At 36.2% G+C, this 27,709-nt stretch overlaps 1 protein-coding gene and 1 long non-coding RNA gene across 2 annotated transcripts in view; both read left to right on the top strand.

Annotated features, from left to right (window-relative positions):
• Positions 1–21,417, top strand: part of LOC117335629 (soluble guanylate cyclase 88E-like) — a 46,892-nt gene extending 25,475 nt beyond the window's left edge. Inside the window, exons 2-11 of the mRNA XM_033895754.1 lie at positions 841–1,771; positions 5,464–5,551; positions 6,070–6,157; positions 8,207–8,336; positions 8,898–9,044; positions 9,513–9,659; positions 13,776–13,932; positions 16,140–16,249; positions 16,624–16,713; positions 18,865–21,417. Coding sequence (XP_033751645.1) covers positions 992–1,771; positions 5,464–5,551; positions 6,070–6,157; positions 8,207–8,336; positions 8,898–9,044; positions 9,513–9,659; positions 13,776–13,932; positions 16,140–16,249; positions 16,624–16,713; positions 18,865–19,587 — 2,460 coding nt within the window. The 5' untranslated portion in view covers positions 841–991 and the 3' untranslated portion in view covers positions 19,588–21,417. The remainder of the gene's footprint in view (positions 1–840; positions 1,772–5,463; positions 5,552–6,069; positions 6,158–8,206; positions 8,337–8,897; positions 9,045–9,512; positions 9,660–13,775; positions 13,933–16,139; positions 16,250–16,623; positions 16,714–18,864) is intronic.
• A 52-nt stretch (positions 21,418–21,469) lies between these two features.
• Positions 21,470–24,002, top strand: LOC117335628. The gene is made up of 2 exons (XR_004534470.1): positions 21,470–22,960; positions 22,991–24,002. It is a non-coding gene; the product is annotated as an uncharacterized LOC117335628 (long non-coding RNA).
• The last annotated feature ends 3,707 nt before the right edge of the window (positions 24,003–27,709 follow it).

The following is a 27,709-nucleotide window of genomic DNA, read 5'->3' as shown; positions in this document are numbered from 1 at the left end:
CAGCAGTTTTTCACCATTCGTCGAAGTAATACAGTTTCTTTTTCATTAACACACCATTATCAACCTTCAACTTACCTCATTCCCAACAGACACCCTAATTATAAACTGCAGATCCATGATATATATTTTGCGGCGTTTTTTGACTGAACAATAACGATAATAAACTCGAAAGCACGAAATCTCTTTCGTGTCTTAATTTCAGATGTCTCATAAGATGGTGCTTTATACCTTATTGAACTGGTACAGCAGCTAACACGTGGAATATTCGTTACTATAGTATTACAAATCAGGATTGGCGGCCTTGTAATGCATGTGTGTATGAAGGAACCCTAAAACGTTTCGAATGCTATAGTAGGCTCTAATCACATATTCATGCGCAAAACTATAAATTGAACTCAGTAAGTTCCCCTTGTCTTAGAGAAAACCTATTCTTTTCGTGAATAACAAAAAAAAAAAAAAAAATTTAAAATAAATAAATAAATAAAAAGTTATTGCAAATAAATTTGGTATTTCACATTCAATTTGAGATAAATTTGGTCTATAGACACAGTAAATATGAATCCTTATATCAAGAAAGTATCTGACATTTACGAATCGCCGCTATCTCGGTGTAGCTGTACGTTTGTGAGCTAAGTAGCTTTATCTTCCAATTTTTGTGATTAATCTTGCAGAGAAACTCCCTAAGGATTTCGGTTATACTGAGGATGGGAGCCCATTATTAGATCTTTGATGCTTTGGCGTACACGTGTAATTATGTATCAGCTACCAGGATAGAAGAGTTGGAATACTCTTGCACGAAAACCGTTATGAAAGATTTTTTTTATTATTTTTTTGTTGCAGACACACGGCCATGGAGGTACACCATTTGCTACATGGAAAACAACTGTGGACTACACTGAGACTATTTCAAGAGAGTACAAAGTTTTTCATATCATCTTGCTCAAAGGACTAATAGCAAGGGCTACTTCCGGTAAACATATTCTATTTTAAAATGTACGGATTACTACTGGAGGCCATTGTCGATTACATCGTGGACAATTATGGCGAAGACAAATGGGAACAAATCCGCAAAGCTGCAAACCTTCAACATACGACGTTTGCAACCCATGGCATATACAGCGAATCTATTATTTCAACTATAGCTAAGGCCACGGCCGAACTGACAGGGGAAGACGTACGAGATCTTATGGATTCGTTTGGTGTGAGCTTTGTGAGTTTTGTAGGTCAGTATGGATATGATAAGGTCCTGAAAGTGTTAGGCCGCAACATGAGAGATTTTCTGAGTGGTCTTGATAACCTTCATGAGTATCTCCGCTTCAGTTATCCAAAGTTGAAGCCGCCTTCTTTTTTCGTCGAGAACGAAACCCAATCCGGGCTGACATTGCACTACAGAAGTAGGAGAAAAGGATTCACGAATTATGTTCAAGGTCAGATTCGTCAAGTTGGTCGTTTGTTCTACAATACAAAGATTGCAATTCATGTTACAAGTGAGACAAGTTTGGGAGACCTAACCCATGTAGTCATGCGACTTACGTTTGACAACACAGCCTACATCAAAATGTTCAGGAACATTGATCATATAACAGAATCACTGCCCTTGAGGTCGGACGTTTTCTTTGAATTATTTCCATTCCATATTGTTTTCAACCGACAGCTACAGATCAAAAGCATTGGCGTTAGTCTGACGGCGATAATGCCATATATCAAAGGGAAAATGCTGAAAGAAATCTTCCAACTAGTACGACCGTTAGTGGATTTAACATGGGATAGTGTAAGTACAAAAGATGTTTGAATATTTCTTATATGCTTGGTGTTCCTTTGAAATTAAATATTGAAAATCATTATATCTTTTAATATACAGGACCATTCTATATCCATCCAGATTTTGACATTTCTTTAGGCCTGTTTTGAGATTCCAGTGTTACCTCTCGGTATCAACACTTTAGCTCCTTAGCACCAATGACGAGTCCTAGAATGACAAAACTGCAGTATGATGTCTCTAGTAGCATCACTGACGAGTCCTAGAAGGACAAAACAGCTGTATGATGTTTCTAACATCACTGACGTGTTTCAGAAGGACAACACAGCTGTGTGATGCCTCTATCATCACTGACGAGTCATATAATGACAAAACTGCTGAACGATGTCTCTAGCCTCACTGACGAGTCCTAAAAGGACAAAACTGCAATGTGATGTCTCTAGCCTCACTGACGAGTCCTAGAAGGACAAAACTGCAATGTGATGTCTCTAGCCTCACTGACGAGTCCTAAAAGGACAAAACTGCAATGTGATGTCTCTAGCCTCACTGACGAGTCCTAAAAGGACAAAACTGCAGTATGATGTCTCTAGTAGTATCACTGACGAGTCCTATAATGACAAAACTGCAGTATGATGGTTCTAGCATCACTGACGTGTTTCAGAAGGACTACACAGCCGTGTGATGCCTCCATTATCACTGACGAGTCCTATAATGACAAAACTACTGAACGATGTCTCTAGCATCACTGACGAGTCCTAGGAGGACAAAACTGAAGTAATGTCTCTATCATCACTGACGAGTATTAGAAGGGCCTGTTGTATGATGTCTTTAGCATCATTGACGAGTCCTAGAAGGACAAAACCGCTCTATGACGTTTCTAGCACCACTGACGAGTTATTTAAGGACAAAACTGCTGTTCTATGTCTCTAGCATTACTGACGAGTCATTTTAGGACAAAACAGCTGTATGGTTTATCTAGCATCACTGACGAGTCCTAGAAGGACAAACTGCAGTATGATGTCTCTAGCATAACTGACGAGTCCCAGAGGGACAAAACTGTTTCATAATTCAGTTTAGTTCATATATGATGTTACCTTGTCTTTTGCAAAATTCATTTAAACACTTTTAGTAAATTTTAAGATATAACCAACAAAACCTATTTTTCAAATTTCTTTAAATCACCGAGATGAATATATTAAATGTCTATAACTCTTTAACATGGGCCCATCACATGTCGTAAATTCCTCAATACCTAGATATGTGAAATGCAAGGAAGTGATAGTCTGTACATGATACCATTCCCCTTGTCAATAGCGACAGATATACCCCACTTAGAGAAAAAACATAGATAGAGGATATCTAACAGTGTTTTCAGCAATACCAAATACATGTCAAGAGACAGTTGGAATGACGCGTTGTCTGTGATGTAGGTATGACCGTCAATAAATACGGATAAACAGTTTTTTGACATACTACAGTGTACGTCGATGGTCAAACCTACCTTAGAGAAAACTTTATCTCATAACTACGGTCATACCGACCTTAGAGAAAACTTCATCTCATAACTACGGTCATACCGACCTTAGAGAAAACTTCATCTCATACCTATGGTCATACCTACCTTAGAGAAAACTTCATCTCATAACTACGGTCATACCTACCTTAGAGAAAACTTCATCTCATAACTACGGTCATACCGACCTTAGAGACAACTTCATCTCATAACTACGGTCATACCGACCTTAGAGAGAACTTATAACCCTAACCACGGTTATGCTTACCTTAGAGACAACCTGTGAATCAAATGTAATTTTCAATCGTACATGTATGTAATTAATCTCATATCTATAACTACGGTCACACCTACCTTAGAGACAACCTGTCAATCAAATGTAATTATCAATCTTATGATTTAATCTCATACCTATAACTATGGTCATACCTACCTTAGAGAAAACTTCATCTCATAACTACGGTCATAGCTACCTTAGAGAAAACTTCATCTCATATTTACGGTCATAGCTACCTTAGAGACAACTTTATCTCATAACTATAACTATGGTCATACCTACCTTAGAGAAAACTTCATCTCATAACTATAACTATGGTCATACCTACCTTAGAGAAAACTTCATCTCATAACTACGGTCATACCGACCTTAGAGAAAACTTCATCTCATAACTATGGTCATACCGACCTTAGAGACAACTTCATCTCATAACTATGGTCATACCTACCTTAGAGACAACTTCATCTCATAACTATGGTCATACCTACCTTATATAAAACTTCATCTCATAACTATGGTCATACCGATCTTAGAGACAACTTATCAATGCATTGTTATTATCAATCGTATGAAGTAAATTTCATATTTATAACTATGGCCATGCTTACCTTAGAGACAACTTATCAATCAAATGCAATTATCACTCTAATGTAATTAATCTCATATCTATAACTACGGTCATACCTACCTTAGAGACAACCTGTCAATCAAATGCAGTTATCAATGTCTGCATTAACTCCAATATCTATAACTATGGTCATACCTACCTTAGAGACACCTTATCAATCAAATGTAATTATCAATCGTATGTAGTTAATATCATACCTATAACTTTAGTCATACCTACTTAAGAGACAACCTGTCAATCAAATGCAAGTATCGATGTATGCATTAACTCTAATATATATAACCACGGTCACACCTTCCTTAGAAACAACTATCAACATTCCATTAAATTGTTCATATAGCCTTAGCGATAAATCAGGACTGCTTAAAACACATTTTTACCTTCCTGCTACATTTGCAATCCATAAAACTACTATTAACATATTCGTCACTCGTATTCTACAAGTGCACACATTTTAGCAGCTGTCTTATTTTAGCGAGTTTTCGCGCTCATGGAAATCCGCTAAATTAGGTTTGGGTTAATTGTATTGAGCACATCGTTTTGTACGACAAGCATCGTGTAAGCGCCAATTATAATAAGGGCGATTATTATTTTCAATTCAGTTTGAACTTAGTGCGGCTGTAGTTATCGCCGCCAGTTCTAAGGTACCACGGATCTGTAGAGATCAGGTACCTGAAGGAACCACGGAACCAAATGATTTCCCATAGACGATGATGTTAACGTTACCACTGTCCTGCTTAAATAGAGTTTTCAACATTGGTCCACTAGCCATAATTTTGAAGAATGTCATCTGCAAACCTGTAAATAGAATATTTGAATATTCTACCAATTTGAACTTTTTTATATGGGGGCAACTATCTTGTATTGAATTCAGCACCAATAATTCACTTAAATTTACAACAAATTACACGCTTAATTAACTCCCCCTGACAAACACAGAATAGAAAACAAATTCTATATATTTTACATCTACATGTATTTCCCAGCCCACACATAAAGCTTTTGGAAACTTCTCTCTCCTGAATATCCAATCAGTAGGCCCCGATGCATTCACCTTCCTATTAAATCTTCTGCCCAAACAAGAAAAAGCCACAATCTATTTTTGATTTGGTTCTGTGGTCCCTAAAGCTACTCATATCAGCCGTCAGTTGATGTCTTTATTTAAGAAATGATTTCGCAACTTGTCTGTTAAAGCCATGTTTTCGCTTCTTCTCACTGTGAAAGGTATGCTGACGTGATGTAGGCCATGTCACTTTATTTTCCACCGTCTTGTTAATTATTTTCAGATCATGGCACATACCAACAATGTATTTGAGATATCTTCAGAGAGTTGTGTGATGCAGCAGAATGAAACCAAGAACCTTAAAAACAAAGGTAATTTGAGCTTATTCTAACAGTGTACCGTATTATTATTGCATATATGTGTCATATTATCTTGTTGCTGAATATTGACATTTTCAAAACTCTAATAAGTGGATTCAAATCAGAAAAAAATATTTAAGATATAAAAGTGCCTTTCTGTGGGTTTTTTTCCTGACATTCCAATTAAATTGAATGCATGACGTCAGGATGTTATGACGTCATACACGCATTGAAGTGGTGTCATGCGCGTTATGACTCTGATACAGGAACGTCGTGAGTGGTACTTAAGGGACTGGGTAAAGACCGAGTTTTATTTGTTCAAAAACAAGCCTGTTCAAATTTAGTTCCTTGAATATTCTAACAATCGTAAGTAAATAAATCAATGATAAAATGTATGAACTTATTGCTCGCTACATGTATTTTGATCTATAAATCACAATTGTTTAAAACTTTGATTTTGTAAATATGAATTTTTGTACATTAAGCGTAAATGAATGATTATTGTGCTTCCTAAAACATTTCTTACACAGACCCAGAAGAGGAGTACACGCTTCACTTGAAGGGACAGATGGTGTTCATGCCGGAATGGGATTGTATAATCTTCATGGGAACTCCAGTGTAAGTGTTTATCACAGTATACGTACATCGGTATGAGCAAACGTCATTTTATACTACAACGTCAAAACCTAATATACTCAAACTACATACAAAACATAAAAACGCATCATTTTAAATTCGAAAAGGACAATACCTCGCAGATTGAACGTGAATAAAACATCGCCACAACATGATATGAAAAGTAAGCGCAATACACAAAAGAGAAAATAAGATTTCTGTATTATTGAAACAGATTGGTCACGACGCCACTTTGGGGAAATCCAACATTGTAATAACATTCATGTGAGGATATCAACAGACGCTCAATTATGCAATGTAATAGTCACCGCCAAGCCCAGAATATTTATAATGTCACGAGATGAAATAAGCCGTGGCCGTTCGGAATGCATCCGTGTTATTGCAACTTTAAACGGATAACGGCTAATTCACAGTTGTCAAAACAACTATGGTAGACAAACCGGACTTACCAAAGATAAATCGATTGAACGATATTTTAGAAAATCTTGCTCGAAAAAAACAAAGCTTGAGTATTTTAAATTGTCTGTATACTAAACGCATACATTTTAACGTTTAATGCGTTATGATAGAGATTAATTTAATCAATAATGGTATAATAACCGACATTCTCTGTAATCGGCAAGTCATTGGTAGCATGACATTCGGAGATGCAATAAGTGCAATGCAGAGTAATAGAATTATATATATAAACCGGATATTGCCGTTTTTACGTACTAAGTATACAAAACTTGTTCTTGTTATCCATATGAGTGTTAGTGGGTCACCACCGTCTGAAGATGAAAATGTCAAACAGGCATTCATTTCAGAGAGGCCGCTTAGATTACCTGTTGTTACTAATGATCAGCAATTTGGATTACCCTTCCTTGCCATCCGGGAATTATGAAACCCACATTACGCGTGATTAACCAAACGATATGCTTCGTGATGTTTCTGACGAATTAGACATTTATTAGAATTATTTGTTAGAATATACTGTAATCATTTTCTGTACCATGCATGTTTAAAGAATGATGCTACGGGATCAAAAACGATTCGTATTAAGTAGTATTAATAGCTAATGCGATATGGTGGTATTGGCGCTGCATACATAGTTTTATAGAACGGAAACGGCTTTTAAGGTCGGGCTGGATTTCTTTCAGATCCCTGTGGCTTTTGGTTTCAGTAGCCTCATAGCACGAGAGTTTCTCTGGAGGTTGTATGTGTTAATTGCTGATGTATGATAAGGAGATGATAGTGTTTCCTTGTCCATTGTCCAAATCAAATGGATTCAGTGTCTTATTCAGGAAGAGTTAGCCCAATCCAGTACAAAAGAGATCGTCTATCAGAATACCATTTCCTTGATGCCGTAAGATATGATTTCTGAACAAAGACATCGTCAATGTATACACGAATTCGTATTTGCTCAGTTTCAATGCAAACTGTTTCTACCGCTGTGAAGCAATCGTTTCAGCTGACAACACTACTAGAATGACCTAATTCGCTTACCTGGTGACTCATTTTTGTACAATGGAAATACCATTCTATATATGGTATCTATCCCACAAGCTCCAGAAAGGGCTAAAATACATGTCACTGCATAATAAAAAAAATTATAATATCCCACCCGAAATATGAATTCATATCGTCTTTTAGCGAAATCTATAGGCGGGATAAATTTTGATGAGATAATGTAGAATATTTAGCTTCTATTGCATTATTTCTATATTTTTGATATTCAGTACATCTGCATGTTCTCTAATCCCTCCACTAATCCTTCTGGTATGCAGCAAGGTTCTTCCGCCGCTGTGAAATTATGCATATCTTGAATTTGCAGTTGCAAACAAAATGTGTTATATACGTTATTAAACGATAAAATGATCCATAAATGATTCATCCCTGTGGTTACAATGTATGAAATGAAAGTGAGAGTTATGTATGAAATGAAAGTGAGAGTTATGTATGAAATGAAAGTGAGAGTTGTTTGATCCCCTTCCAAGCAATGTTATTCAAGACAAGATTAATAATATTTTTTTTTTTTCCTTTTTGCTACAGAATGGAGAACCTGGAGGCCATGGGCAGGGCGGGTCTGTATATCAACGATTTGAGTATGCATGACTCTAGTCGCGACCTTGTACTGGCGGGAACCCAGCAATCCGCGGAACTCAAGCTTGCTCTAGACCAGGTACGCACTTCCGGATTTATCTGAATGTTGCAGTGGAAGAATAATGATGACGTAAAGTGTATGGGTACAATCACAAGCTCTCAGAGTGTGGTGCTGTAGAGTAAAACAGATGGAAACCAAAAGTTTGCGAGAATTTCTGAAATAAAAAATTAACAATGATAATGTTTACTGTTGACACTGTGGTGAAACGTGTGCTGGTTGACACACATTTCCCAATCAGTGCCTTGTAATAACGCTGTGATAGATGTTTTTTCAATGGTGACTATTAAATGTATCGTGTTTCTCCATGCCTCTGATTTCGTTTATTACATTGGCCCGACTGGACATTTTATTTTAATGTTGACGCAGGTTTTCCCTTTCTAGTATTTTGTTTAAACGTTGTTATATATGTTTTTTGTTGTGGTACTTTGTACATTATTATCTGTGAATTTATGATATAACAGGTTTTGTTCTGGAAAAAGATGATGCGCTACATTTTGCATATTTATATTGAGTTTTATTATTTGACGCTACGTCCTCTTCCACCTCAATAAACCTTTCTATTTTGATATTGACCTGTAGGAGCAACAAAAGAGTAAGATATTAGAGGAGAGTATGCAGAAACTCGATGAGGAGATGAAGAGGACGGACTCTCTCCTTTACCAGATGATACCCAAGCCAGTGGCTGACCGACTTCGTAGCGGGGAAGAGTCAATCAGCACGTGCGAAGTAAGGTCTTCTTAATTTTCGTCGTCAGTGTAAGCATGTCATTTCCGAAACTACTAGACCCGACTTTCTGCGTTTAGATTGGTTGACACCATGACCTTTGATCGTGACTACTTTTTATCAGGTGGTCCAGTGCATTATGATTGGCTTGAAGACCGCTTCATGGTGTCTCGGAAATGACGGGAAAAAAATCTTATTAATTTTTACATAGATTTCTATCATTTTATTGGTTTGAAAATAATAAAATTGCTTATCATGCGTTATGATTAATTATACATGGTAATGTTTCCAAACACTTCTGAAACGGTCAGTTTCAGGAATTTTCGACAAATAGCGGTACGTGCTAATTAGTAAATTTTACAAACGAACAAAACAAACAAACAAATAATAAATTTATTTTTTTAGTAATGGAAAGAACATTCGCCCTTAATGTTTTACAATTATGCACGCCAATCAATATCCCCTTTGCAGGTGTTCGACTGTCTGACGATCGTGTTCAGTGATGTCGTCGGTTTTACAGCCATTTGTAGCCAGATATCCCCGATGGACGTGGTATCTATGCTAAACGCAATGTACACCAAGTTTGATAACCTCAGCGAGCTGCACAAAGTATACAAGGTAACCCATCAGAAACTCATCATTTTACGCGGGAAAACACCAAATAAGTACTGTAAACGGTGGTCTTATTTTAGCGTTTGTCACACTAAAAGAATTCTGCTAAATCATGAATGTGCTAATTGTAGTTTATCTTCATTGGTTTCTATAGAAATCATTCTTGGTACGCTAATTCATCAGTCCATTAATCTGTTTCCATTTGGTTTTGAGCTAGATTAAATTGACAAATTAATTACATTTATAGTTGACCCTATCACAACGACACTGATAACGTAAAATAGTCATAAATTACTATCAGGAAGTCAATATATTGCAAAATAATAATAAAAAAAAATACAACATTTGTTTCTGTTTCCGAGACCTACATTATACAGTGGTTGTATGGGTGTGAGCGAAACAGCATTTTCATTGTCCCCCGAGACATTGCATTTTCTCAAGGCGAAGCCGAGTGAAATAGTTAATGTCAAGGGGGACATATGAAAATATGAATGCGCTCATTCCTGGTAAATAGCACTTTTAACTATAACCTGGTAAATAGCATTTTTTCGGGGATGTGGTAAATAAAATGTTGTCTACTTTTTTATAGTGATAAATAAAGAAGGTATAATAAAACTTTCTACTATAGGTCTGTTTTTGTTTTGGACGATTTTAATATATATCTCCTTTAATATATTGGCACACTTAATACGTTATGAGTGGATAAAAAGTGCCATATCGAACGTGTGTGCCTACGATTTTTAAGTAAATACAAGTCTGTTTTACAAATCATCACCAATAGCTCTTAACCTTACATCTCACTCAACCAGTTATCATAGTGGTGCTTTAGATTGGCTAGAGATTGTAGAGTGGTCATATATCTATACGCCTCAATCAAATATACAGAAAAGATTTTAAACACAGTGTGTGGGCCGACATCATAAATTGTATACATGATGTGAAACGACATTTAGCTAGATCCGTCCGAATACCCCAAACAGCTTCAATCCGTAATATTATCGAATTTCGGATCGACCTACTGTAAACAATATTCTCCTGTCTTGGGGATCTGTAAAAACATTAGCAGTTTTAGAATACCCATGAGGACAATAGTTCTATAATATGTTCACTAGATATGCAATACAGTTGTGTCCGTAGAGACCGAATCTATGAAACAAAGACGCCATGTTTGATCATTAGCACTTAACTGGGGATAATAGATCGATACAATAAACAGACTGTTTCCTGGTGTGTTAAGTACAAATCGGGCAGCTATTCCTAATATCGCAATCACAGAAATACACGATTAAAGCCCAGGATTATTAATTCATTCAGTAGTGTGTTATGGCGTCAATTCATAAAATGTGACGGCTTCAAACACGCGATGTCGTCGTTACAGAAATAAATGGCCACAACTCTGCAGCTATTAGACATGCGCACTAGGGTGTATGTCAGTCTAAGTTAACATGACGCTTCTTATCGTGGGTAACATCCTCACCGCTTCCTGTCACAGCCATGTCCTTCTGCACTGCCTTAACGTTAACGCCGCGTAAATCTGGTTATCGCGAAATGCCGCTACTAATCGACATTGCTTCAACAGGCCCACGGGAATGAGGTGTTTATTTAGATTTGTTATTCGAGATTCAATATGCCAACCAAGGATATACATCAGCCTAGTTTATTTTCATATATTTTTCTGGCACACATTTATTATACATGAGAAGGCGTCGAATTTAAATAACAATAACCTATCATTTTCCATATTGTATAATTTGACCGGTTCTCCTCGATCGCTCCCGCCTTGTCATTCACACAGAGAAATATGTAAAATGATAATATAATGAAACTGCTGGGAATGTTTTGATGTGGAATTCTGAGTTAAGCATTTTACTGCTGCACATTCAATGATGCAAGCGATCACGTGACATTCAATTGATTATAAACAGACAATTTTCCTCGTGACGGAAGTGTACGCCAATCATTAGTCTTTATGTATTGCACCTGCAGTGCGGTTCTAACTCCGATGACGTTGGCAGATAATGCTATCCCTAACAAAATGTTATACTGTAATTAAGTAATGGCCGATTCATGTGAAGAAACTATTACATCATTTACAATACACAAAGCCATTGTGATCAAGTGAAGTAATTAAATCTGACTTTGTTTACACGGAAAGTTGATTTCAAACACAGGAATGAAGGTCGCAATTACAATGGAGCTTTTCATGTCGCCATACTGCGAGGTGACAAATACTATAAATGTACATATCTTAGCGGTAGGCATTCCGCTAAACTATGATTACGCTTATTGCAGATTCTTTATATCATTTTGTACGACAAATATTATTGGTACGCCACTTCATCATTGCGCTTACCTGTTTTAATTATGTAATACGCTTAATCTTTGAGAGCCCAAAATAATCTTTAACAGTGATTATGAACGATATATTTCGACATGCTTGTGTCTTGAAAATTATATAGAAAATTAATCGATGAGAACATGTTAATCATTGAAATTAAATCCAAGAATACGTTGTCATTTTGTCATATATCGTCACGTATTTTCTATGAAAGCAAGTGAAATCGCCAAAATTTATTTCCACGAAAATATTGTGGATTGCAGTATATATCGTATGCAATGTGCTTCTTTGTATCTATATTTGTGATATCAGAGAGTACGGATAAATATTGTCAAGATTGACCATAATCATTATGGCATTCCTGAATAAACCCTTCCAGTAGCATACAATTGTACATATGGTTTGATTCATTGATAAAGGGATATAAGTTATATCTGGAAAGCCAGGAAGAGCACAAAAACAGTGACATTCATTTGACAATGAAATCACAATCGGTTATGTACTGAAGTCGTTTTTAATATGCTAGTATGTGGTTGATTATTCTTATAGGAAGATAACTGTTTAGTCTAACCATTATTTGTTTCATGGGTTAGAAAGTTTATTCGGTCACGCCACCTTTTACGGTACCATTCGCTACTCTCTTATTATATTACATGTTTTCAAGTAAATGTCAGTATTTACCATTAATACAATGTAAATTTTAACGACATTAACAGAAATATAATTACTGAAACGCGAAAAAAATAATTGTATTCGATATGGTTTTGTTTCATCTTTACGATGCTTGAAATTCAAATTACGTTATTCCGTAAGTGTAGCTTATATAGTGTATGTCATATGTCACGTCCGTGTTCACTAGGGATGGGATCAATCGAATGTCACAGGGGGTAGGGAAATACAACTGACAGGCCATATTACGCCACTCACAGTAGCGTGACGTCATATCATGTAGCGTTACTACGTCGCAAATTTTGACGCATATTTCACGATACATTATTAATGGTGCGATTTAAAGGTTTCGCGACACCTTATATTTGTTGAGACGGGCCCATGTATTATGCTGTTAATCTCTTTATACAGCGATTTCAATTTCCCTTTGAATTGCTCCATTTTCAATTGTTCCTATAATGTGATGTCAATGAAACACTGTTAAACCTTATACATACTGCTTTAGGTCGAAACCATTGGCGATGCTTATATGGAGGTGGCAGGTGTTCCAAATGTGACGAAACACTGTTTAAACTTATATATATTACTGTAGGTCGAAACCATTGGTGATGCTTACATGGGGGTGGCAGGTGTTCCAAATGTAACGAAACTCTGTTAAACCTTATATATATTACTGTAGGTCGAAACCATTGGTGATGCTTACATGGGGGTGGCAGGTGCTCCAAATGTAACGAAACTCTGTTAAACCTTATATATATTACTGTAGGTCGAAACCATTGGTGATGCTTACATAGGGATGGCAGGTGTTCCAAATGTGACGAAACACTGTTTAAACTTATATATATTACTGTAGGTCGAAACCATTGGTGATGCTTACATAGGGGGTGGCAGGTGCTCTAAATGTAACGAAACTCTGTTAAACCTTATATATATTACTGTAGGTCGAAACCATTGGTGATGCTTACATGGGGGTGGCAGGTGCTCCAAATGTGATGAAACACTGTTAAACCTTATATATACAGATGTAGGTCGAAACCATTGGCGATGCTTACATGGGGGTGGCAGGTGCTCCAAATGTAACGAAACTCTGTTAAACCTTATATATATTACTGTAGGTCGAAACCATTGGTGATGCTTACATGGGGGTGGCAGGTGCTCCAGATGTGACGAAATTTCACGCAGCCAGCATCTGTAATATGGCACTGGACATGCTGGTAACCATGACCGATCTCATCAACCCAACTTCCGGCGAGAGTATGAAAATCAGAGTTGGTAAGTTGATACTTATTATGTATTTATTTCAAAAATATACCAAACAATTAGATAAATAAAATGAATATCAACCATCATTGCGTAGAACCTTGCTTTACCGACGCCCTGTATTATCTGCCAGGCGCTTGTCACACTCGACGTCATGGACATATCGACTGAATAAATATATGTATAATGCTGTAAAACCCTATTTTACTGACATCGTCTGATATTACACGTGTTTCTTTCTACGAAACTCGCTTTATAGAAGAATTGTTTAAACGTCCAAATACAAATCAGTCTCTATAATATCAGTAAAGACGATTAATCCAGGTTATATTGAAGACTATTGCGATATTTGTACCCGAACTGCCTGTCCGGTCCACTCGTTTGAACCTTTTCTGAGAAGCTTTTGAGCTGAGGTATAAAAATAATGTGTTCATTTTTAACCATATTTCCCCAAAGAGCTTATTCCAGTGTTCTGTTGTTAAATCTTAACCAAAAATGTGGTACTTAGTTCTTTTATGAAGCCTTGTCTAACATATGCTAAACTATACAATTCAATATCTTAAAAAAAACATGCAGTGGATGATAATATGACCTAAAAGTAGTAAAATTACTGTTTATATACTTTTCGAAAGGCCATATTGTGTTGTCCGATCAGATGCCTTTTTATATCGTTACAAAATAGGATTATCCTATGATTAGAAACAACCAACGAGCTTTGAGAACAATATGAAACCAGCATTGTTTATTTTCATATCCTCGTCATCAAGTACGCCCCCTAAGTCAATTTCTGACATGTTATGCTATTCCTTAGAGAGTTATCAAAATTGCAATAATTTACACTAATTCAGTTATATAAAGCAGCCACCAGATGCCCATCCAATATTAGTCCTCCGTTAATGAAATTTTCTTCTTAATTTAAGCGAGGAGAATTAAACGGAAATTGTTTTCTTTGTTGGCGAGAAGTCTCGTAGGTATCGGTTTCTGTCAATATCTGTAACTGCTCGATTATCAACTCGACCTTGAATAAGTTTGACCTTCAAGAAACCATAAGTGGAGACTCAACAGAGGAGATATCAGTATTAAGAAGCCCGAAATGTTTTATTTTATTCAATAAGTCTACATGACAATAAATAATTAATGAAATGTACAGAGCACCAAACAATGACAATCTTAACTGAATATGTATTAAACGTAGTACACGGGGCGTGTTGATGAGGTATAACCTACTAGATCCTCCCTTACACTCCCAAATCTCACACACATTAACCATCACAATTTTGCAACCAAAACTATATCTAAGTTGGTATTAAACAATAACTATATATTAGATATGTTCAATTTACAAAACATTGCTATTTCAATATTTGACAAATGCTCTTATAGTACATAGTATTTACATGTACTTGGTAATTTGTTGAAACGATACACCAATATACCAACACAAATTGTAGTACAGTGTCACATCTCTCAATAACATTTTCTGTTGAATTACTGATATAAGGAGAATAACGCATATTATTACATTATGCGTTTGATTTTCCTTAACTTTACGCATAAGCTATATTTTGAACTATTGCACGGCTTAAATGACTGTTGCATGGTCACGTGCGAACTATTGCACACCTATGACGCTTTGGAATTTGGGCACGTGCGAACTATTGAACACCTGTGACGTTTCGGATTTTCGTCCTACCCTTCAAACGTCTAAGTCACACAGATGTCAACACTGCCGACGACAGTCATGCTGTCTTCTGGGCCTACATGAAAGTTGAGATGTCAGTGATTATAAGTGTGTTTTAGTGATAATGTAATAAAACATGTATATCATGGGTGTCTGTGCGATAGTCCGGAATATTTGTCCCTCGGTACTGGTAATCGGCCTCATGCAATAGAACATCGGTCGATTACCAGTACCTCGTGTCAAATATTCTGGACTATTGCACAGACAGCCAAGATATATTTGGATATTCTATCTATTCAAATATAGGTAAGAAACAGGACTATCGTGATATAAGTACGGTATGAAAGAGGATATGATTGTCATCACGACAGTGTGATAGCAGTAACTCATTCCATTCTATCGATATATTCAAACCTTGACCAGTTTTCTTTGGTTCAATGGAGTATGTGTTTGTGGGGAAAAGGATACATTTTTTGGTGAACACACCTCCAGATTTGTTTTCAAGTACAGACCTGTCTTTGACCTTTGACCTTTGCAGGTATCCATAGCGGGATGGCGGTGGCAGGGGTAGTCGGAGTGAAGATGCCACGCTACTGTTTGTTCGGCGATACTGTCAACACCGCATCCAGAATGGAGACTAATAGTGAGGTTAGTAAAGACACATAGTCTATTGAAAACACTGTCAACATCGTCAGATTGGAGATAAAAAGTGATGTAAATAATAGTGATAGATATGGCATCACAACTTACTTTTGTCGCAGTGCACCCCCCCCCCCCCCCCCCCTCCCTCTTTTTGAACAAAATTTGTGAGTATAATCAAGTTCGTGCATCACCTGCAATTCTCTCTTTTCATCATGCTTGGCTTAATGAATGTAAATTTTCTAAGGCTATATATTAAATGATATCGTACTAATATTTCGTCTGAGAGCCCCATATCACATTCGATATACATTTTTTGATATCACCACCAGGGGGTGCAACAATCAAACATGCGATGACGTCATTTGCTTTATGTTTTTCAGGCGAACAAAATACATATCAGCGAGACCACGAGAACTGAGATCGATTCTATGCCGTACAAAGTGGAGGAACGAGGCACAGTAGAAGTCAAGGTATATTTGTAATTAGTTAACTCTTCTAAACTGTAGATACGACAAATCACGCTATGCCACCGTTATTAGGGATCAAAATAATTCTGATGAATATTTTATAAAGATATCACAACGAAAGGTTTCGCCATTCATTTTACCTCCCTAAATATCTATACGCTAGAGTACATCGAAACTTAGAATAGAGTCATAGAGATTTATTAACTTTATAAGGAGTATTGGGTGGGGTAATCAGATTTATGATACAGAAGTATTACAATATTAAACGATTTTAGATTATATCACAACCATTAATTTCTAAAATCTTTTTTTTATTTATTTTTTATAATTTTTTTTAATTTTTTTATCTTATGTTTTTAATCTATGTAGGTATCCGGTCTGAAAGCATACGTGGACTCAATATTTTTCCTTTTTGATGGTGTGTACATAATTATCGCTTTCAGAAGTGTTAACGATTTACTACAAAATCAATGTTTCTTTAAACACACACAAATATTTGCTAAAGATTTAGATCAAAGTTCAGACATTGTGTACTATTGTCTTCACATATTTTATTCCGAGTGTCTATATGTATCGACTGTTCGACAAAATTGTATTTTGTTTGCAGGAGTTGTCTCGCTTTGATAGAAAACTATTTCTCATAAAACTACTGTCATGATTCTGATACTTTAGAGGGTGGTCGGACGGCACAGTGGTAACACATGTACACTTGCCTTGCACTTAGGCGGCCGGGGTTCGATTCCTCGATCGGACGGTTTGGGGTCACCTGCCCGACCACATGGGTTTTCCCCGCGTACCCCGGTTTCCTCCCACAGTAAGACCCCTCGCGCGCTTCCATCCGGGCTAACAAGCGTGATTAATATAAGTTGATATAACTTGTTTCTCAATTGTTGTAAAATAAATAAAGTTTGCATTTACTTCCACTAACACCCAGAACAGTTGTCATTTACTGATGGCTTCATTCATTACAGTATAACAGTAAAATACTACGTTATCATAACTTGCTGTAGCATTAAGCATTACATACATTGTATACATTATACTGTAGATAGAATGTTGAGATTTTTAGCTCTGATATTCGCCCATAATTCAATGGTTTCAGAAATGCTGTAATGGACATTATTGTTACATGATGAACAGGATTTACAATGATTGTCATTTCAATATACTGCGCGAGAAAGATCGCTAGATGCCCGCCATAATATATATATATACCATTATGTACTGTTACTATTCACCTTAAGATCTAATACAGTGAAAGCTAGTGCAAAATGTAACGTCTTCTTTTGCCATTTCCCGGTCAGGGCACCGGGCACGAGTCATAATGTTGTATTCCTTCGTCAAGTATGTTTCTATGTATTGTATCAAATATTTAGTAAAATATGAATATATTTGCCAATTTTTTATTAATAATCATTTAATCATTTTCTGTTTTATATCGAATAGGGATAAATAATGATATGAAAGGTGTTGCCTGTATGTACCTGGCAACAGCGAATTCGGTTTTTTAACTGCCCTGCAGGTAGGGCGTAAGAATTGTACCTGCTGCCCCCATTGCATGATCGTAAGAGGCGACTAAATTTGGGATCTTATCTTTTCTCTTCTTTCTTAACAACTTTCTTCTTCCTAATGTCTCCCTTGACAATGCCTCACTTTTGGCCTTTAGTTGAGCGTTCCGGTCGTCGCTGGGAGGAAGGCTTTGGGTTCTGTCCCCTAGCCGAGATATACCAGAGTCTTTAAAAATGGTAGTTGCTACTCCTGCTTAGCGCTCAGCATATTTGGAGTGGGACGACTGGTTCGCCCGTTGTCAGTATAATGTGACCGGGTGGGGTGTGCTGCTGGGTGTCTTCGGCAGTATGCTTCAGTGAGGTAGCACTATAAATTGGCAAAAGTTCCGGCCTATCACAAGGAGACTTAACAAGAACATACCGCAGCCTCCCAAAACACACATACGCACTCGCCACACGCATGCATGTCGCACGCACGGGAGGCCGTCCTTAAATGACCTTAGCTGTTAATACGACGTTAAACTAAATAAACCAAACCAAACCAAATGTGTTGTTTAAACTCCTTACCAGATACACGGGAGGGTAACTGTTCGCAGGTTGACCATTTCCCCTTCCAATTATTATCGTTTTCTCTTGGTCATTTTAGGGAAAGGGTCACATGAAGACGTACTGGTTACTGGGGACAATGGGAGAGGTGATTATACCGTATTCGGAGACACCCCCTCCCGATATGGGTCGACCAGGATCGCTAAAATCGCCATCACACCTTCATAGAGCAATGTACTCACCCGTATCCATCGATGACAGTTCAAGGTCGGGCATTTCTACACCTCACTCAAGGTCACCAACACCAGTACGAAGAAGTAAGAAGCTTCAAAATGATAAAAACATGAATAATAATAAAGCCACGACAGTCCAGCATCTGGAGGTAAAAGAAATCGAAAAGGAACCGAAGAAAGTTGAAGTCGATAACACCAAACAAATGCCAGACAATAAATCTATTCCTCCAAGTAAGGAGTCGAGATCGGGGGTTAAGGAAACCCCAAATCCAAAGAAGGCAACACTGTCGAAGGAAAATTCAAAAAAGGAATCGAAAGTAAACGTTAAAGAAAAACAGAAGAGTGTTCCGAAAAGTATTGCTCCCGATACGGAAGTTAAGAACGGTTTAAAAGATACCACGAAAAAGGACGAAAAAGCAGCTCCGAAAGTCGAAAAACCAGCACAGAATGCGCAACAAGTTGTTAAAAATACCACAGATGAAAAGATCGAAAAGACCAAATCTGTTCCGAATGCATCTGTAAATATATCTGGCCCCGCTTCCTCGGCACCAAACATTTCCACCAACGCGACCATCCAAAACGCCCCCTAGTACACCCCGTAAGACGGTTGATTTGGTTGCCATGGAAAAACAACTAAAAGCAGACGCAGAATCATTGGCTAATAATGGTTACGTTTCATTGGAAACATCATTACATAAAGTAGCACAATTCGAAAATACTCCAGTAGCTCCAGTGGCGCCACCAACAACACGGGAGACAACTCTGTCCAATAACGCACCTAAATATATCGAGCCAGAACCTGTCACAGCAGCCATCGAACAGCCCAAAACGAGGCCGTTAGAACAGAGTCAGACGTGCGTTTTATTGTGATAATTTATTTTATTTGAAATTTCAAGATCTCATTGATATTCAAAATGGCGGTCCTATAATGATTTTATGTTGCTTTTCGACGAGCCTTGACAAACACTTCCAATGACAGACGGTGTGTCTACATACTCGAACAGGCCCTAGGACGTTTCACTTTGTTGTGATTTATATTTATAAAATATAACGCGATTCATTGTTTCTTCAAATTTCGTGAAATGTATTGTAGAAAAAAAAATCATGTTTCCGTAGCAATATGTAATTACATGAACGAAGTTTCACAGCTATGTATATTTTAAAGAAATGAACGTAAAAACAATGGATTTTCTCAAATGGAACACAAAATAACGTCTCAAACCCAAGACGCAACCAATATTTTATAAACATTTGTCTGTCAGGATATAAACAAATATTTGTTTATTTTATAATTTATATATTATCATATATTTATGTGAATTGTAAATACTTTAAACATGTCTTCTCATACGGGTGATCGCCATACTGTGGTAATGCCTCTCTGTGTCCTGTCACGGGTCCATCACAGATATCGATGAAATGCTCGCGGACCACCTTAATGAATACCACGTGTTATAATACTTTAATATACGTGAATTGTGTTATTTTCGCGGGAATTTTGGAGGATTGACTATCCCCTTTAATCAAACTATTACGTATGACGTCACAGCTATCTCTACTTTAATATATGAGTAATTCTTTTCAGCATCATCATTTGTACTTGTAGTGGTTGTGTGTGTATATATACATTTAGTATATTTATAGAGAGAGGTAAATGTTATTTACAGTCCCGATCGTCAGTGAGGGATGCTTTAGCGTAAAACTAATGAAACCGAAACAGTTGAACGGGCTCAAACTAAAGATTTACAATAGTTACATGTTCAGGTCGGAACCGAGTTTGGCAGTAGGGATTCGCCTATTCACCGGGTAAAGCCATTGTTCTGTCGGCTTTAGTTAGTTACTGATTTACCGACTACACGACTCTACGTTTTGCCTAGACTATAGTCAGTGTTATGTCGGCTATAGTTTCTGGCTTACCACCTATATGACTCCGCCTTTTGCTAGATTTCATCTCACTGACTATAGTCAGTGTTCTGTCGGCTTTAGTTAGTTCCTGGGTTATCGCCTACACGACTCCACCTTTTGCTAGACTATAGTCAGTGTTCTGTCGGCTTTATCAAGTTACTGATTTACCACCTACACGACTCCGCCTTTTCTACGTTTTACCTCACCGTCTATTATTCTGTCGTCATTAAAACCTGACAATTTATATTATCCGGATCAGCAGACATGGATTGTGGGTTAGTTTACCGCGGGTACTTCCGGATCCGTGAGACGTTTGTTTGTTGGTTATGCCTAAAAGCTTAATGGTACAAATCTGTCTCTTTCACTTATTATTAGTTCGAAGGTAAACGGAAACGACACAGTCTGATTTTCCTAATTACACAGCCTATGTTTTTTTGAGTGATGAAATTTCAACACAGATTTTCATCGCGTTTGATAAATATTATTAAATCCAAAATGTAGATATCTTTTATTTTCTATTTCTATTTCTATTTTGAAAAAAAAACGACTTTCATAAAGTCGTTGTAAATCTTACTTTAAGTCTATTTGATTGTCAGTATAACATGTATGCACCTCAAATATTTTTGTATTTTATTTATTTATATAATATGATGAAAATTATTTAAATGAAGTAAAACGTTATAGGTCTACAGTGGTTGTTAAGACTTAGCTATTGAATCAGCCTACTATTGGTATTTTATGCTTCACAAATCCACTAATACACTTAACTTGCTATTATTTCTTAAAGGCATTTTTAAAACGCTTTATTACAAAAATACCGGAATCAGTTTTGTGGAGATTTTGATTACTGGCAATGTACACAATTTGGCTTTACCTTGTTTTTTTATGCGCTGAAAAAAGTTATAGCATCACCATTGTCATTAAGTGTTGTATGTGTGTGTGTATCAATTCATTAATGCAATATGTTAAAATTTCAGGATACACTGATATTTAATTCAAACGACAAAAAATGTATACGCAACAATATCATTACATTATTTTTTACCCTTTTTAAATTTTTTTAGAGTGCTTCCAAATCAACATTCTTTTTCTTGATTTTTCTTGAAGTTATCATTTAAAATTCACAAAAAAATGTATTTAAGGATTTGAAAGTTTAACAAAAACTACATAGATTGTCTTGTTATCGCTTTGGTGCAATATCTTAGTATCATAACAACAAATATGGCGGCGCAGTTTACAGCGTATGATACTAGTTGATTCATTTCAATTTTTGATATATTCCATTTTTTTCTGGTTTATACTTAATTATGAGAGATCACGAAAAGAAATTTCATTCAAATCTCTAAACACTTAAGTTACCAACATTACCCATCTGGTTCATTAACTCAGTTACTCAGTCCCAGTTGCTCTAGAAGCAGATGGGAGATTCAGGCCCATTGGACCTCTTGTATGGGATTTCTACCTGCGAGGGTTTGAAGTTTCCCTTTTTGTTCGTGAGCTGGTTGGCTCCTGTTGTCATATTTTTGTTGTGAGGTTTCCCTTGCATCTTGACAGTTAATTTACGTATTTTATAGTAATTGTTTGGCATGCAATCCTCGAAACTTTGTCTCAATTGTTATATTATACCATTGTTCTTTCTTTGCCCTTTAACATATTTCTTGTATGACAATGATTCATTTTCTCTCTCTCTCTTTTTTATAAAAGCATTTTGTATTGATGTTTTACATTATCCATATAGACTGGTTGCTATCCCCGTACACTGTATCTATTCAGCTCCCAACTTGATGCTATTGAAAGATTTTAATTCTGTTCCACAGGGTAACTTCTTAACTGTGTCTTTATTTTCTGTGAAATTGTAATGGTATTTTTTAAGTTTACTCTCTTAATGTTGAGATTTGCTAATATCGTCACCACTCATGCAGTCCTGATGATCGAGGCCCCATCTGTAATGTGTCTAGATTATCGATATCCCACAGTATTGCGTCCGGAATACAGAGAGGTCCCGCTGTAAAATGACCGGCTTATAGAGGTCCCGCTGTAAATTACCGGCTTAAAGAGGTCCCGCTGTAAAATGACCGGATTATAGAGTTACCGTTGTAAGGTGAGCAGCTTAGAGGTCCCGCTGTAAAGTGACCGGGTTATAGAGGTCCCGCTGTAAAGTGACCGGGTTATAGAGGTCCCGCTGTAAAGTGACCAGATTAAAAAGGTCCCCCTGTAAAGTGACCGACCGGCTTATAATTGTCCCGCTGTAAGGTGACCGGCTTATAGAGGTCCCACTGTAAGGTGACCGGGTTATAGAGGTCCCACTGTATGGTGACCGGGTTATAGAGGTCCCACTGTATGGTGACCGGCTTATAGAGGTCCCGTTGAAAAGTGACTGGCTTATAGAGGTCTCGTTGTGAAATGACCTGCTTATAGGGGTCCCGTTGAAAAGTGACCGGCTTACAGAAGACTCGCTGTAAAGAGACCAGTTTAGACAGGTTCTGCTGAAATATGTTCGGCTAACAGAGGTTTCGGCTTATAGAGGTCCCACTGTAAAGTCATCGGCTTATAGAGGTTTCACTGTAAAGTGACCGGTTTCTGACGATGGCTGTATGGTGGTCGGATTTCCGTGCGATGACTGGATTCTTTAGATTGTATTGTTATATGAATTATTGTTAATTTTTTCTCACTGTGTTCTTCTGTCTATCTGTGATACGTCCTTTCGGATGACAAATACTCATTTTATATTAAATTATTATGGTTTTGCTTTATTATTATAGCCGATTGCTCATTGATCAGGAAGAAAATAAATCTATAGTTACATGTATATAATATAGACATTCTTTTGCAGAGAAATATTGTTTTGAGAAATAAGATGTAAAGTTTTTGACATAAGGATATACGGCACCTTGATATTTATGTTCCGTCATTAAGAAACAAAACGAGAGCATAAATGGAGATAATAATCTTATAAAACGCATTTTCCTTTCGAATAAAAGCAAATTCCTGGTGAGCAAAATTCAATGATCTACATTTTTATCCAAAATCGGTAAATGCAAGTGTTTTAATTATGTTAACTTGTTATTATAACTTATATAAAAATACATCATTTATTGTTTTTTTTTTGTTTTTTATTTATCTTTGTTTTTATTTTTCCTTGAAAGGTTCTGACTGCTTTTGCAATTGTATCTTCTTTGTATATTTTTTTTTCTAAGAATTTTGAAGTAGATTGGTATCTCCTCTGACTAGGATGACCGAGGACAACCATAGATCTACATGTAGTATGGAAGACCTAATGTGTCTATCATAAATAAATAGTTATACGTCCAACATATATTTCTTGTCTTAGGAGGCATGAGAATGTAAGATGTTTAAGGTTGAAAAATTACTGATGTCATGAAATTTAGATTTTAGTTTACAGCAAATTTATGAAATTTGCTTAAACCGTCTAATCTTCAGTTTGGTTAGTGACTTTTTTAATGATGCTGTTTGAAGAATAATCATATTTTCGCATTTTAGGAGATACTTGTATACAACAGTTAAAAACACTTTTCAAATATACTGTACATTAAAACGAATGATGACGCATATTAGAGGTCAACAGCAATTTAGGACATATTTCAAAGATACACAACAAATGCTTACACATTTACAGCAACACAGCATTTGATGACACGCCTCAAATACGTACATCTTCAATGTACACAATTAATCACTACGTATTTGTTTGCAATGACAGATACATTGATGCCACTCGCCGCCATCGCTGTTATTATTTTTGAACGTAGAAAGGGAGACAATCCAATTAGCGATGACCTTACTTCTCTGATAATTCATATACCATTAATCCAAATAAGTCCATGCTTAATATTATGTAACTGACTTAAGAATATTTTATGTTGTATCAACATATAAATGTCATATGTGTAATCTGTTTTAGTCCGTGTTGGTTTCTATAATATAATCTCGTTTCAAAAATGTATATGGAGACAAGAAATTTGTACGAGATCTTCTTCACTGCACGTGAAAACAACCTTTCGTGGCACGTGCATTCGTTCTTGACAACTTCCGGTTATCTCTGGAGATTTAAAATTAATAGCATAATATATAACCAGACGTACATGTATAGAGATATACGTCCCTAGTGTAACTTCAAGTTGTGCTGACTTCGTGATATATTATGCTACTCGGGATACCTAGCTTTTATTTAAGGACAGGATATTGTTGTTATTAAAATTCGGTTTAATCAATAAATTAATTGAAATGAAAATACAGTTGTATTCCCGTTTGACATTTCCTTTTAGATCCGTGTAAGCATCACCACAAACTAATTATGAGAAAAAGTCCGTGTAAATCCCGGTTCGAATCCTATGAGATATTACTCTATTCTAAAATAAGTTTCGATATAAGTATTGATGGAATTATCTCTGAGAATTTCTAACACTATTGAAAACAAATGAATTACGTCATGAATTACTTTATCCTTTTGGAAATTATTTTGTTCTTTAAATCTGTATGGGTTAAATCTCATAACATGTACGTTGAATATCTGTCTCTTTTCGAAGAAAATAAGATTTTCCTTTTGTTAATTACACGAGGTATCCGAAAGTTAAGGTATTTCTCGGAACGCTCTCGACTTTACCTTTACTTAGCATTGTTGGAATGCTACATTGAAGTTTATTTCAAAATTTAAATAAAATAAATCGAATTATTAAAACCTTATTGATATAGTGACATTTAATTTGAATTTTTGCTGGCTGTTCAATAATCAATGTGATTCGTTTTTTTACTTTTTTTTTCTTAAAATGTTCAAAAATGTAAAATAAAAATATCTAATTTTGGTCATAAACATACATTGGGTTTGAAATATTCTGATCACTACCTACAATTTCCGGTGAAGCCTAGAAGCGAGTAGAGATTATTTTTACGAATCCTCTTAACATCATGACTACGTAGAATCATGACGTGTGTTGTTGAATGATGGCATTGTTTTCATTATTTGTACCAGACAACTTGTTATTTCTTGTAATTTATAATTTTCATTTTTGTAATTAAAACGATCTATTCAAACTGCAACCAAAATTGTTATTTTTATATTATCATTTTTTATCACCAAATGCGAAAGGGTTGGCAAACAGATAATTTTAATCGCTGACAGTTGAATAACATCATCTCAGTCTTGTTTAATGTTTAAAAAGCCGCGATCGATCATGTAATCATTACATGTCAAATTAAAATTAAACTCTCAATATCAATACATTTCGCATTGTTGACACTGAAGGTGTATTTTTCATTCCCCGAAATTAATCGTAACCTGCTTGCCACATTTCGATTCTTTCGAAAATTGACGCGGTTCAATACATGTATAGGCCTATACACGTGTTCTATACAGTACGGAAACCGTGAAACTCATTGAAAATGAATTACAAAAAAAACTTTTGCACCTTTCCATCTAGATTTTGGCATGATATTAAATCTATTTAAAGTTTTGCTTTTTGTTCTCCGTTCATCAACACTTTTGGACCTTGGTATCAGTAACAGAACCTATGCCGTATGACGCAACCGGATTCATTTGGCTCTGCATAGTCTAACTTGATTTTTTTGAAATATGCTTATCTTTTGTATCTTTTGTACTAATGTAGACGAGAACGTATATACAATTTTACGAGTTATCTCCCATGAACTGTAATTTGTACATATCGAAATATTCATACTTAACTGACAGATAAACCTCTGGCCTTGACCCCTGACCTAAACAAATTCAACACTTTCAAAATTAGTACTTGCTACTTTCCGCCTGCCGTTAAACTTTGACACTTGCTATCAGAGGTGGTTTATCTGTTGTCTTCATAAAGTGACTTTGTAGTGTACGCTACTGTATCAGAGCGAGACATTTCAGTGAGATCAAACTATAAATCTCTGTAAGTGGTTTCAGCGTTCGTGGACATCATCCCTTAATGATATTATCTGTTGACATGACGTAAAACAATACCAAACAAAACCTTATCTCGCAGTTCATTTTATATGTGTAAAAGAAGAGAGCATAGGTAAGTCATTTTATAACCTCAGGCTAAAGGGATTTACCCTAGTGAGAGAATCTCCGCTTTTAGAGCAAAAGATCGCTAATTTACAATGACGTTACAGAAGATGAGATATTTCCAAGGTACGCTTTATATGCATAGTTTATAAGATATACCAGAGTTTTGTGTATTCATGAGCGAAGAATGAGGATTATATATATATATATATATATATATGGGGCAAAGAAGTAATTCAAACAGTGTAAATAATAAGGTTTGTTAAATTTTCGAGGCAATCCGCCCCTTTATCAAAACACAAAAAATCACAAATACAATCACATAATATATATAAGAAGTACTGGAAATACAATAAAATACAATAAGAATGTTTTAGTAACTGGAGAAACCACAATGAACCCTTCGGCAAACGTGGGCCGAAGGCGGATACTAGCGTGACTGCATCATGTTCAAACACTAGAACGCTATGCGACCAACGGCAGAGATATTTTGAATTCCCCCGCACGTGAAAGTATTCCGAAGAGTTCAAAGACGATTCGTCCCTAAACACTGCTAGTGGACGACATTGCATTTATATAAAAAATGTTGCATTATCGTCTCTACAGTGATTGATTAAATATCGTGTACAAAGTCTGAAACACTTTAGAAAAATATGTGTTAGATCATAAGAATTATAGAGAGTGGTGTGAAAAAACTGCTACAAATATTTATCAAGACTGAAAATATCAGAAATACGAATGCCGAAGTGTCCCTACAGGACGCTACGGGAAACAGACGATTCGGACCA

Source organism: Pecten maximus, chromosome 10 (genome assembly GCF_902652985.1).
Source record: "Pecten maximus chromosome 10, xPecMax1.1, whole genome shotgun sequence".
In the NCBI taxonomy this organism is placed as follows: Eukaryota; Metazoa; Mollusca; class Bivalvia; order Pectinida; family Pectinidae; genus Pecten; species Pecten maximus.
Note: the sequence above shows the minus strand (reverse complement) of the source record. Positions and strands in the feature narration are given on the sequence as shown.